General features: G+C 41.7%; 1 protein-coding gene across 1 annotated transcript; it reads right to left on the bottom strand.

Moving 5' to 3' along the window:
- Positions 1-2,324: 2,324 nt before the first annotated feature.
- F3 (coagulation factor III, tissue factor) lies at positions 2,325-8,430 on the bottom strand. The gene is made up of 6 exons (XM_061461852.1): positions 8,299-8,430; positions 6,684-6,798; positions 4,467-4,651; positions 3,915-4,096; positions 3,639-3,798; positions 2,325-2,521 (listed from the first exon to the last, which is right to left on the bottom strand). Exons 1-6 carry the CDS (start codon positions 8,366-8,368, stop codon positions 2,388-2,390), a joined length of 846 nt encoding a protein of 281 aa, XP_061317836.1. The 5' UTR covers positions 8,369-8,430; the 3' UTR covers positions 2,325-2,387.
- Positions 8,431-13,711: the final 5,281 nt, after the last annotated feature.

The raw sequence follows: 13,711 nt of genomic DNA, 5'->3' as shown, positions 1-13,711 counted from the left end.
CTTAAATGGGCACAGTGCTGAAGCAGCCACAGGTGGCCTAGATAGGATCTAGTCTTTCTTCCTAGTGACAATACTGTTGTTCAACAACTGCTTCTGCCCACCCTGATGCTCTCAGGAAGCTAAATCTCTGCATACATAAAGCATTTGCGTGGGCTCAGTGCACTGGCCCAAGGGAAAATACTGCAGGAAGTTTGCAATAAAAAAAGCCCCTTTCTCTACTGGCTCCACAAAGAGCAAAAACCCTGTTTGCAATGGGATCTGCGAGCCCTGTGACACTGGTGGTCGGATGGTAACACACTGCAGCTTGGGAACAGAAGTGCTTCAGGTCTCCAGACCTCCTGCAGGTCTCTGTAACTCCTGCAGCAGTGGCTCACTCTCATGCCTTTTAAGGCACTTGTTTGCATTCCTGTGGGTGTTGGTTCTTTCTGTCTATCTATAAAAATATTCATATCCATACTCAGAAAACCACAGAATCTCTGAGCTGGGGAAGCACGATTTATAACATCACCCTATGTAGCTCGTGACAATTAACTCCGGCTATATTTTAGCAAAGGCGATGCTGTAAGCCTTCAGGCTTTCCTTTCCTGAGAGCTCTTTGCTAAGCTTGGCACAAATGAAGCTGAGGAAGCAGAACAGCACTGGGAAGGGAAGTAGTGATGACAACTTCGGAATGTTTTGAATTTACTTCCATAAGCTCTATGTTTGATTGCTGTTGTAAAATTCCTCCTCCTTACAAGCCTTACGCATCAACAGAAATTTCATTAAGCAGCTATTGCACAATATCAAGTAAAGGTTTTTTTTGGAGCAGAACTGTGCTGTTTTGTTTTCTTCCTTCTTTATAGAAGGGGAATTGAAGAACAAAGAAAACTGCTGTCAACCACACTCAAGTTCACAGGAGTCTTAATCCACACAAAGAAGGGATCTGTAATACAGCATTAGTGAAAAACATAAAATTCAAGTCTGTCAAAAGTGGTAGATTGGGATATTAATTTTACCTGATGTTATTTCTTCTCGTAATGCCGTGGATATCTTCTTTTAAGACACATATAAAGCTTAGAGACATGCAGTCAGTTAGTACCAACTACAAAATGCATCTTTTTTTCCCCCCATTTGCTCTGATTTGGTTTAGCAGCAGGAAATCCCAACATCAGTTGCAGCTTGCCTACATTGCTGATACAAGAGAAGTTTCTTACATGTGTTTTTAATTTAGTTCTGGAATAAATATTGTGCTTCATTTAAAACAAAAGAAGCCAAAGTCTGATTTTGCCAGTCACCTTTATTTCCCTAGGAAAGTATAAATTACCATTATAAATACATATATCACCAGTATAAAAATTAGATTCCCATTTATAAAATAAATATTAAAATAGTCAAAGCAACAGGTACTTCCAAGTCCCATCACCAAGATGATTTGATTCTGTACCACATAAGCTATTCATTCACTAACTGTTTAATTAAAAATAAGGTTTAAAATGCAGTAAATACTGCTACCTACTCAGTGCTTGCATGAGGTGAGTTACTACTGACTCAAAAAATGCAAAGCGTTTGTTGTAACACTTTCTTGGAATCTTCAGACTAGCCTGTCTGTATAACTCTAGGTGTAGTGTAATCTGGATATCCTTTCCAGATGGATAGCAGCCACCTGCTTCAACAGTGTTCCTTACAAGTCACCAGTACAGTAGTTTCAGTTGGTTTACTTTTGTCTCTATCCTAAGATAAATAAACAAAGTTAATTTTATCCAAGAAGTGCAGAAATCATAGTAGCATCTTTGTCACACCTGTACTAACAGATCATTTCCCCCGTTAATAATGTTAAAAGAAAGTCGGATAAATACAGGTTTTGTTTCACAGAAACAAAAAGATGTTCCTTTTCATCAGGTAAAGGACACGTAGAATCATGGAATAGTTAGGGTTGGAAAGGACCTTAAGATCACCTAGTTCCAACCCCCCACTGCCATCGGCAGGTATTTCTCAAAAGTAGTGTTTTTCCCCTCACAAGTACCATGAATCTTCTGGCTCAGAGAGGCCATACTTTCAGAACAGCTGTACCTGGTCAAGTCAAAGTCTGTGTAGCTCAGAATCCTGTTTCAGACAGGACGACAGAAGGAGCTTGGGAAGATGTATAAGTAGGGTCAGGCTACTGCAACAGGTCACCAGAAAACTCCTCCAGCCACTAGTGACCCAGGATTTTTCCTCTTGAGTTTTCATCTGTGACTGTCTAACAGATTTCTGAATCCATGGAAAAGTTTGGGCTTCAAAATTCCCATACTGGAGAGGCTAAAAGGCTCTGCCGTATTTTCCCCAATGCATGGGTTTTCTTGTTGTTGGTTGGGTTTTTTCTTTGTTTTTGAAGTGCTGTTGAAATCAGTGTTAATAGTAACTTTTCCTTAGACACCATTAAGTGGTTCCTTTTCTCTTGCAGCTTTTGCCTTCTTGTGTTTACAGAGGATCACTGATAGGACAACAGTGATGATTGCAATCACTGTCACTGCTATGATGATAAAAAATTCTGCTCCATACTCTGCAGGGGAGAAAAAAACATTAAGATTCAGATACCAGAAGCCATAATGTTACAGTGCTCCAAGTTCTTGGAACCCACTCCACTAAACTAAAACATGTTTGCTGTATTGTAAGTGTCACAGGAGTGGAGTGACTACCTCAGTGTGAACTGAATTTGTTTTCACCTGAATTTGTTGAACTGAGGTAAAGCTTTATTTCACCTGGTTCACACTAGATTTTTATCTAGTTACTGCACTAAAAATACCACCACAGGAGTAAGCCAAACTATTCCCCTTCCCCCTGCACTACTTCCGTGAAAGTAAGTCCAATTTATTCTAGCTCAGAGGCTACCAAACACCAACAGAGGAGATTTCTATTCAAGTTGTACTTTAGCACAATAGTTGAATTCTAATAAATAAAAATATGTATCTAGACAAGAAAGGTAATTTGGGAGAGTTGATTTGCTAATTTTAGGAGAGCTTTTCTAGAGTGCAGATATTCTTAACTGGTGGAAGAGAAAGATACAGTACAGCAATTTAATATTATTTAATCACTATTGATGACTTCACATTGAAGAAAGTGTTATCCAAATTGTTTGTCTGGAATTAGACTGGTCCACCAACCACTCACTAACTTATTTACCAGTAAAGAAGTCAATCTGCTGACCTCTGACTTTGTCACGTAACAGTAAAGAAAGTCTCAGTATCTGCTTTTGAGATAGTAACTAAAGTTCAGTTCAGACAAGTTAATGGTTTCCAGCACTCCTATGCTTTAGAGCTAAATCCTTCAAGCATTTACTGTGGGACCTGTTATTGGGAAGGATCTGAGGAAAGTGATTAGGAAACAACAAAATGAAGCTGAAGGCTAGTGATGCAATCCGAAACCTCAGTGACTACTCATCAGCTCATACAATTTAAAAGTAGTTAAAACAGTTGAGCAAAACCCTAAAATCAACCCCAACAGCTAAAGAAGATGGGCTCCTACTTAGTATGAGTTCTTCCCATGTTCAGACTGTGTCCTCTCACAGTTTATTCTGTAACAGGCATCACAATTTAAGGAAGTGTAAAAATATGCTCAGAACGAAAGTGACTTTTGTTAGAATGCTTAAGACTGTATGACAGACTTCACCAGATACCTACCATCTAAGATATTCCTTCCTATACTGGTACAGAGCACCATGCTTTCTTGACCATTGCGTTTTTCGCTGCGGGAGGGAATGATTCCCTGTATGTAGAAGCAATAGTTCTTTGAGCTGTCAACTCTTTCTTCAAATTTATGGCTTTTTGTTATTGCATCTTTCTGTAAAGGAAAAAAAAAAAAAATCATTACAGTGTTTTCTGCAGACATTCTTAAGGGAGCACAGGAATTGTGTAGCTGTAATACAGCTACATGTAAAAAGTAGAGTTTGACCTTACTTTCCCAGAACTTTGATCTTTCCAGTAGTAGATCTTGTATTCCAAGTCATTTTGGAAGATATCTCGAATACTTTGAAAGCTTCCGTTAGGAAATGTGTATGGTGTAAGTGGATCTTGGAACACAACATTCAGTTTCGAACCTTTTTGTGTGTAGTTCTGTATCTCCGGTTTTCCGAGAACAGCTAAAGAAGCATTTTCAGAATTAAAACCTGACATCATCCTTTCTCTGCAACATTATTCTTCCTCCCTCCACTCCCTTCCCTCCTCAAATCTGTTAAAAGTTTACAGGGCCAAAGTAATACAGTGAAATCCTAGATTATTAACAAAGATAAAATGGTCTACTCACTGCAGTAAGAAACAAATGGTAACTAAAGCCTTACATACTCCCCTGCAACAGGGAAAGCTTTATGCCTGAATTTCTCCTTCTCAGGTAGCAGTAAGGCTACTGTAAGAATCTATAGGAAGAAAACCTTTTGGCCCAATCCCAGCCTTGTTTGAGTCAATGGAAGTAATCTTGAAAGGAAGTTTCTGGCAAGATTTAGTCCTACTTACTTTGACTATAAGGTGTAAATTTTTCAGAGACTGCAAAAGGTGGTTCTTCAAGGTTATCCATCCCCGAGGATGCTACAGACAGGATGTGTGCTGTGTAGGTCTCTCTCACATTCCTGAGCAGGTCAGTGACATCACACTCGGTTTCTGCTGTCAGTATGCATTTCTTTCTGGTGTCAGATGTCTGTCTGAAATGAGCAAGAAAGAAACATCAGCACTTTACAACCAGCATTTCACGTGTTCAGATAATTTAAAACACACTTTCCCCCCCCTCAAACTATAGATTTCCCTTATTCATTGGATAAGTAGATGTACTGAAGGAGAGGAAAAAAGTCCAAACCCACTATCCTGTAGAACTATCTTTTATAATTCAAAGTACAATAAGGTAGATAAGATGGGATCCATATTAATTACAGAAATCTGTTATTGGATACGTCTATGAATTAAAAATTCAATCTTTTATATGAATTTAACAGAAACCATAAGCAGTTCTGATTTTTTTTTCTGCAGTTGACTTATTTAAATTAAACCCCATAAGATGTATAAAGCACTTTGAGAGTGTTATCCCTAATGCATCTGAAAACTATTGCCTTAAGAAACATCTCAGGAAGCTCTGTTGACACCAATACTGTTTAATGTCTCCTCATGTATGTCACTTGAGTTTGCATTTATGCAGGTGCAAATGACACTAAGAACCAGACAATAGCAACAATATTCACTGCAGACTTAGAATATTGGCAAAACCCATGACCCCTGCACTTCTCTCGATTTTTAAATTATAGGAAGCAGATCCATTTACTTGAGAAATAAAAATGAAACCAGGAAAAAACATTACTTCCCCATTTTACTCCCTAATAAGAAGGAATGGAAAAACAGATTAGATATTACTGCTTCAAGTCTTGTCCTAGATTTTGCTGGTGAACTAAGGAAAATTCAAGCTGTGTGATCTCAGCTGAAAGAGCAAGAATGCCAGCTCTTCGGGAATTCATAACTGAGTTTTCCTCCAAGTAGGTAAAGTTATACTGAAAAGTCATATGAACTCCCTTCTCGCTTCACCAGATTTCTTATCATGTCACAGGTCAGTTAGTGACAGTATCCTGGAGGTGCCTTGAAAAGGGACAGGGAGCATTGGATCTTTGGGATCAAACAAATGTACTCTGCAATCATACACAGATGAGAAAACAAATATTTAAAGCACACTTCATCCATAAGAGCACCTTGTCTGAAGAAGTGCCTCTGTATCAGAACTATACTCAGTCCCATACTGCACCTTGGACAAACAGACTTCAATTTTTTGCAAGCTCAAGTTGCTGGAAAGAAACTCCAGATTCATAAATTTCATAAAATTCATTCTGTGTCTGCTTTTAAGTCTATTAATTTAATCACTCCCTTAAAGAATAAATGAGCACATTAGGCCATTGCACTGATATTTCATCCATTAGTCATGAAAGCACTCTCATTTCTATGGCCCTTTTAAAGACTACATGGTTATTTTCATTATGATGTAGGAGAGTTGATGATGCAGTTTCCCCTTAAGGCATGTTTAATAATGGGATATGAATTAATATGGGAGCTAAGAACAGCAGAGATTTATTATTGAAATTCATGGAAGTTTTTGTGCAGTATTGAAAGAGGTGTTATGACTCTTCATATAAGGTGGCTACTTTCTATGTACACAATATTTCACAGCTTACATAAAACATGATTACAGAGGAAGTCCCAACAGAGGTAGGCAAACAAAGGTGATTTTTAGTATTACCCAGCGAGACAAATTATTCATTGACTATGATTCAACAATTAGAATAAAATGTAGACTTGTATTTATCACACACCTAAGACCAAAGATGAAACACTCAGTCCAGACATATTGGAAGACACAAAGAGATGGAAGTTCTGTCTAAAACATAGTATGTAAGACTGAGAGTTAACTTCTTCAAAGTATCCTGGCCTAAATCTCCGGTGCAGCTTGCCTGCACCAAACCCCAGAACTGAAATACTAATCTAAAGCTCAACTCTCCATTTCTGAAGCGGGTGAAACCAGAAGCCTGAATCAGATATTCTTGTAATTGGATACAAAGAAATATTAACAGATAGGTTGGCAGTTTTCCTAAATCCTCATGTTTGGGCTCTTGTTACATTCAGTCTCCAAAATATCCACACACTCTATTTTCATTGTCTTCAACTGCCATTAATGGACACACCTTGGTGTTATCTACTTACCCATGGATTTCTACTGTATAGAGGTAACCTGATGGTTTTGGCTGCCACTGCAGTATAGTTTTAAAATTGATTGAAGACCAAGTTATATTAACTGCTCTTGGTAGTTCTGGATTGCCTTTAAATACAGAAAAGAGTGCCATCAGTCATATTGTATGTATATCCTGGTTCCCTGCAGTCTCTGTTTACTTAAATAAAGCAGTTGCTCTTAATTGCTATTTGGAAAAGTTCTTTTGGGGGAAAAGGCTTGGTCCTGCCCTCTGGGCTCATTCTCATCTTACTAAAGGAATGCATCCTGGCAGAAGCAAGAAATGGGAGAAGAAAGTAATTTTGCCTCTTCTAACTCTGAAGATCTGAGGTAACTTATTTGGAGTTCTGTCTAATGCTTCCTTTTTGAACAGAGACCTCGGAAGAAGCTACAGAAGCTTGAAGTAACTTAAGTATTATGTCCAGTTCTGGGCCCCTCATTGAGGTGCTGGAGCAGGGCCAGAGAAGGGCAACGGAGCTGGTGCAGGGCCTGGAGCACAAGTGTGATGGGGAACGGCTGAGGGACCTGGGGGGTTCAGTCTGGAGAAGAGAAGGCTTGGGGGGGACCTGATCGCTCCCTACAACTGCCTGACAGGAGGATGGAGCCAGGAGGGGCTGGGCTCTGCTCCAAAGGAACAAGGGATGAGACGAGAGGAAACGGCCTCAAGCTGCACCAGGGCAGGTTTAGATGGAGCTGAGGAACAATTCCTTCCCCAGAGGGTGCTCAGGCATTGGAACAGGCTGCCCAGGGCAGGGCTGGAGTCACCGTCCCTGCAAGTGCTCACACACCGTGGAGACGAGGCCTCAGTGCCATGGGTTAGTGGTGGCCTTGGCAGTGCTGGGAATGGGTGGACTGGATGATCTTAAAGGTCTTTTCCAACTGAAGTACCAAACCAATGTGGTGTGGTTCAAACTCATCCCTGGCTGTATCTGCTGCAGAAGGCCTTAGCTGGTACTTTCCCTATTTATTTGGGGAGGACAAAGTCTTTAATAACCAGCGGCTGTGCTGCAGTTCCTTGTGAGAGGGGCTCCCCGCACATGAGCTCACTGACAGGCTGAGGGGCAAGAGAAGCTGCCGCAGCCGCTGCAGTGAACTGCCTGTGAGGAAGCCCAAGTGGAAAGCCCCGCACAACCCCTGTAACCTCTGGAAATCCATCCTTTCCCTGATCGAGATCCTATTATCTAAACACCATCTTTGCCTCAACAACCTCTGCGCTGGGAAAAGTGGAAGAGATCTCGCAGACCTCATTACCGCAGGTCAGCAGATCCCTGCAGCAGACCCCTGAGGCTCCCCAGCACTGGTCCGGCCATGGTTATGAAGGACCTTCCCCTCAGCAGACACCAGCCCGCGGCGACCAGGGCGATCCGGTGCTGAAGCGGAGCCGGGGCCGCCGGCAGTGGCGCTTTCCCGGCTAATGTCCCGCGCCGGGCAGCAGCTGTCCCCCCCACCACAGCCGTTGCCCCCTCACCACAGCCACCGTTGCAGGGCGGCTCTGCCTGCCGTCTGGCCTCTCTCCATTCGAAGGACCGAGCACCGCCGCCTTGTCTACCCCCCCGAGCCAACGCCAGCGTCCGGCCCACCGTTACCCACCGGCGGCGGCCAGGCTCCACAGCAGGGCACTCAGCAGCAGGGCCGGTCCTCGGGCGGCAGCGCGCAGCATCCTCGGGTTGCAGTGTGGCAGCGTCCCGGCAAGGGTGAAGTCTGTGCGCTGCTGCCGGGGCGGTGACTTATGTCTGTGTGAGGAGAGGCGGGGACTGCAGCCCGGCGACGGAGGGAGGCGGTGGGAGCGGCGGGGCGGCCGGCCCGGCCGGGGTCATGGGGAGCGGGGCTGGCGGAAGCGCTTAAGTATGGTCGGGTTGAGCAAGCGGAGCGGGGGATTTTCGAGGAAACCGGAGTTGCTTTAAGGAGACGGGCACTAGGCACGTCTCCCGGGCGGCTCCAGCCCTGGCACCGTGTCCCCGGGCGCAGCCCACCTGGACGCAGTCGCAGCCCGCCTTTTCAGTATGCCCGTACATTTGTACCAGTGCTCCCTGTTAGCCAGAGAATGGAATACTGGTGAAGCTGGGCAATACTTGGTAACCAGCTTCACCCCTTTTGGCTGGCTGTGAAGGGCGAGGGGGGCTAGCACCATCCCGGCTTGGAAATGAGTACTCCGGAGGACAGCTGGTCCTGTGGAGGTGATGTTGGGCCTCAGTTAACTGAGGTCCTGAATGTTCTGAAAGGCTAAATATGTCAGTCCTTGCCTCACCGTGCAACCTGTTTGACACAAGCGTGCAGTTGTGTCCTCTGTTCTCTAACTCCATGCAGACGCATACATGAATCCTGTCAAACCTCACCTGTCATAAATCATAGAATCAGCTACTTTGGAAAAGACCTTTTTAAAGTCATGAGGTTCAACCTTTACAAGGTCCACCACTAAACCATGTCACCGAGGGCCTCAGCTCTGGGCCTCTCACTACAAGAGAGACATTGAGGTGCTGGAGCTGGGCCAGAGAAGAGCAACGGAGCTGGTGCAGGGCCTGGAGCACAAGTGTGATGGGGAACGGCTGAGGGACCTGGGGGGGGTCAGTCTGGAGAAGTTCAGAGAAGGCTCTAGGCGGGACCTTATCGCTCCCTACAACTGCCTGACAGGAGGTTGTAGTGAGGTGGGGTCGGTCTCTGCTCCCAAGACAACAAATAAGGTTCAAAGTTTCAGGGGCTTATACCTCACCTCTCCCATAAACCCGGAACATGTTAACCCTTTTCCTACGAGCTTACGTTGGAAAGGTGTGTCTTTTTCACAGGTAACAGGGAATCCATGTCTGACACAAGGTGTTTTTGAATCTCAGCCTGCAGCCTTTGCCACAGGCTCCCTGGCCTCTATGGTCTATGCATTACTCTTTCTCACAGTGCTGCCTTTCTAAGCACTTTAAGCTTGTGGAGCGGGGGTTTGCATGGTGTGTTCTCCCCTAATACTCAAGCTCTAGAGGGAGCTCTGTTCACACTCAGCTAATAGTGATTCATTCTGTGGGGAAGGTGGGAAGCAGCCTGTATGGTACAACCTATAATATAATTAAGGGGAACAGATGCATTTACAGTGTTAAGCTTACTCTTTTTTTTTTTTTTTTTTTGAGGCTGATTTGTACAATATTTTGTACCTGGAAAATATAGGTAGGAGGCAAAGACTAACAGGGAAGTTTTGTATTTAATTGCCTTTAATATTCACGATTGACACATACTTACATGCAAGCAAGCAGTTCTGTCTCATAATGCAGAATAAATACATATAGACCGAATGACAATATCCATTTCAATCAGAAACTGCTTTAGAATTCCTATGGAGTGTTCCAGGGTGTAACTAAACCCTGCATTTTTTAATTATCAGCATACCTTTACTAAAATCCAGCCTTCTAATTTTCTTGCCTTGCTTTTGATTAAACTTCACTGTCTCTGTGCAGCTGTCTGTCAGCATTACATCAGTCAAAAAGCTTGCATGCTTTTAACTCTGTGTAGAGTACAAATCTTGTGTGACTAGATTTTCAAGATGGTGAACTTATAAGATCACAGTCGATTTCCAGAGGACTTTCCAAAGGGAAACATTATTCACTGTTTAAAGAAAATAGGTGCTTATAAAGAACTTTAAACTGTCTTTTGGCTCTAATTCCAGTTAATTTTCTTGGAGTTCTGTCACAAAAGATGGAAAGCAGATCAGTGGTGATTTACAGTTTTTATGGAGATGATCTCAATATCCCCTTCTCCTGCCTATCCTTCTCACTCTCACCTCTTCTGCTATGACCTCTCATACTTGATATAGGTGGGGAACCCTCCATACCCTGTCCAGACTAACCAGCTTGACCAGTATTTCCTTACTCCAATTTCCAGCAAGCTATTCCATTGTTCACTATCACTAGGCTTTTAGATGTGGCATGAGTGAAGGCGGTCACCAGTTTGAGTGGTGAGAAGCAGAGCCTGAGCAAAAGGATGTGCATGGATCGAGCAATCAAGCAGACCTTGGGGAGCATTGCATGGTTAGAGGAAATAGGGTAACTTTATCAAGCTAGCCATTCTAAGGGAAGGAAGTCGAGGGAAAATCTGAACACCAGGGGAAAGACAGCATACCCAGGGGACAGTGTAGCTAGATCAGATTGGCAGCAGAAGGGTGTGCTGGAGAAGGGAGAAGCACACAGGTGAGGAACTGCCGCTGTTGCTGCTGCCTCTGCTCTTCTTCTTTTTCACCAAGTCTCCGTTCAGATTGGATCAAAGAACAGGCTCAGCACTGCCTGACTCGCACCAACCAGTGCAGGAGAGGAGAGGAACCCCATGCTGCCTAACATGGGCCGATGCCTCTGAGCTGGATGTCTGCTTGGCAGCTAATGACTTAAGTGTGACATGCTGGTCGCATTTGCTGCCCACTTCACTGATATTTCAAAAGCTCATTTAAGATAGAAATTTTTCCCCTTATTTCAAATATATGTTGATGCACGCAGGCAAACATTGTGCTGACTTAGAGCTCTGGCAATTTCTCTAGAAATTTAGAATTTAGCTTCCATAGTGGAATGTCAAAATGTGGGCATCGACTCTGTACCTGTCTCTGATTGAGTCATCTTCTGCTCATTTTACTGTCAGCAGAGAAAAACTTCATTCCTGAGGTGAAATCCATATTTTCCTATTATAGGCATTTAAAGTCAGATTAATCTATTTAAATATTGAAATAAATGTAACATTTCCATTTGATAGAGGCCAGGATCTTACTATGACTTTTTAGAATATGTGAGAGACATGCAAGAGCACAAGCCTGGCTGCATGCTTTAGGTTATAAGATGACCTCTCTCCTCTCCGTGACTTCTTCACTCTGGTGGACTCTGTGGAATCAAGCTTGTTCACCATCAGGAAGGTTTGTCAGATTACAAGCAGATTCTACACATTTTCTTTCTGTGGGAAGTATACCATGGAACCAACCCACACACTGATGATGGTAGAAGGGGAAAAGCCAAACTAACCCTGCAAAACTCCATTTCTTTGGAAAGAGATGCATGCATTTATTTTTATCGAGTGATCTGCCCGATTGCTAAACTGGTTACCTTCGTGCGAGCTACAAAATAGTTTCCTGCTTAGCAAATCAGTTTCAACATAGTGTTTTCTATACTATCATATATAATTGTTGACATAGAAGTGGAATGCCTCAGGCGACATCAGTGACAGATTGGTTCCCTTATGATGATAGTTTTGCAAGATTGTAAGTAAAATTTTGTAATGCTAGTGTTTTGAAAGTTTATAGGGCTATAAACCATCCATCTTTCCATGCTAATATAAAATCAATGATGTTATCATGCCCAGTAATGTGAATTTACTTGTGTGAGAAAGATCTGAAATCCCTGGGAGCTTTTTCCAAAGTGAAATTGTTCCTGTTCTTTCTCCTTTCATTTGGCTTTTTAGATCTTTGTTTAATTACTCTCAGTGAGCCATATGTTGTGTAATTAATTTACTTATATAATTAATTATAGTTAGTGAGATATAACAAGCTTAGGGAGCAATCTCTAACTTAGTACCCACTTCTATAAATATCTAAAAGTAGAATAATACAAAAATATCTGAAATAATATAAAAATATCTTAAAAATCAATATTTTATAAATTTATCTTGCAGCACTACTTTATCAAATATTGTATTATAAATGCATACACAGACTCACAAATACCCCTGTGTTCTAAACATTGTATTTTAGCCATACTATAATTAACATATTTGGTAAATGAAACCACTTTGTTTTGTAGAATATATTTGTATGTAGTGCTAGTAAATAGGCTGTGAAATTCAATAATATACACTGTGTCTACCTGGCATGGGTCTTTGTTCTTTCAATCTTTTTCAGTTCCAACTAACTCTTAAAAAGGAAAAGGTTTTCAAAAGTCTTGAAATGAGAGCAAGTTTATGTCAACACTTTCTGCCTGTGCATGTAAATGCTTTAAAATCAATTAATTTAAATGATATACATCCCATGGGTTGCATTGCACTGATTTTTTACATAGGGTGGAAATGGTATTCACCCAGCTCTTCTATGGATATGCCAAAAGTCTGTGGTGAAGTCAGGACTGTACAGAGTCTTGATTTTATACTATTCTGCTCTTGTGTCATAATTACAGAATTATGATTCTCTTTTTGTAAGGAAAGAAAAAATCTGTATATGGAAAGTCTCTATGAAAGATAAAGGAAAACTATAGCAAATTAAGTTCAGTATGCAGATCCTTCATAACTCTGTAAAAGCTGAGTAATGTGTTTGTACTGATGTTCTGCACCAAGGTATGGAGGGTGGAATTGAGATCTAGTGCGAGAGTTCTCAAAAGTTAGTCCAGTCACTGAGCAGTTCTGCAGTGCACTCTGGTTATTGCTGAGCAATCTTTATAGCTGTTAAATAGCTGCATCTCACCTAATCATAGTGTGAATTGTAGGTGGTGATTGCACCAAAGGACATCAAGTCAGAGACTACAGAAAGAGCTTATATAAAAATTGCTGTATTGACAAATTTTGTATAACAGTATTTGTAATAAAGAGGATTTGTATAATGTTGTAAAAGTGGTTAACATGTCCGCTTTTTGATGCACGGAAACTGAATCAGTGTAACTTTACTGACCCCTGTTGTAAGTGATGTAAGTAAACTAGTGTAATGGAGTGAAGAATCAACTTTTATACCTAAAAGTAGGTATGTTTATTCCTGTGAAGTCTCCACTCTAAAGAAAGTCCCTTGTGTAAGTTCCTTGTGCATCTCTGATTTTCTTATTACCTAAGCTACTATAAATAATTGTCTGATTCTAAAACTATCTTGTGATTTTATAAAGTGAAATCACATGTACAGTATGAATTTCTTGTTGACATTAGAACTCCTGAAGCAAATTATTGTATGGTTTTCTGATACCGTGCTATGAAAATTCATTTTGTTACCACATTAGTCATACACACATCCCCTCACTTGTCACACGGATACTTTAAAAGCAGACATTCACAAAAGAACAAATCTGGTGGGAGG

The sequence above is a fragment of the Pezoporus flaviventris genome, unplaced genomic scaffold (assembly GCF_033815535.1).
Source record: "Pezoporus flaviventris isolate CSIRO_AGI_PZ_B2104156 unplaced genomic scaffold, CSIRO_AGI_Pfla_v1 ptg000001l, whole genome shotgun sequence".
Lineage (NCBI taxonomy): Eukaryota > Metazoa > Chordata > Aves > Psittaciformes > Psittacidae > Pezoporus > Pezoporus flaviventris.
The sequence above is the reverse complement of the archived record's forward strand: the minus strand, read 5'-3'. Positions and strand labels throughout refer to the sequence as shown.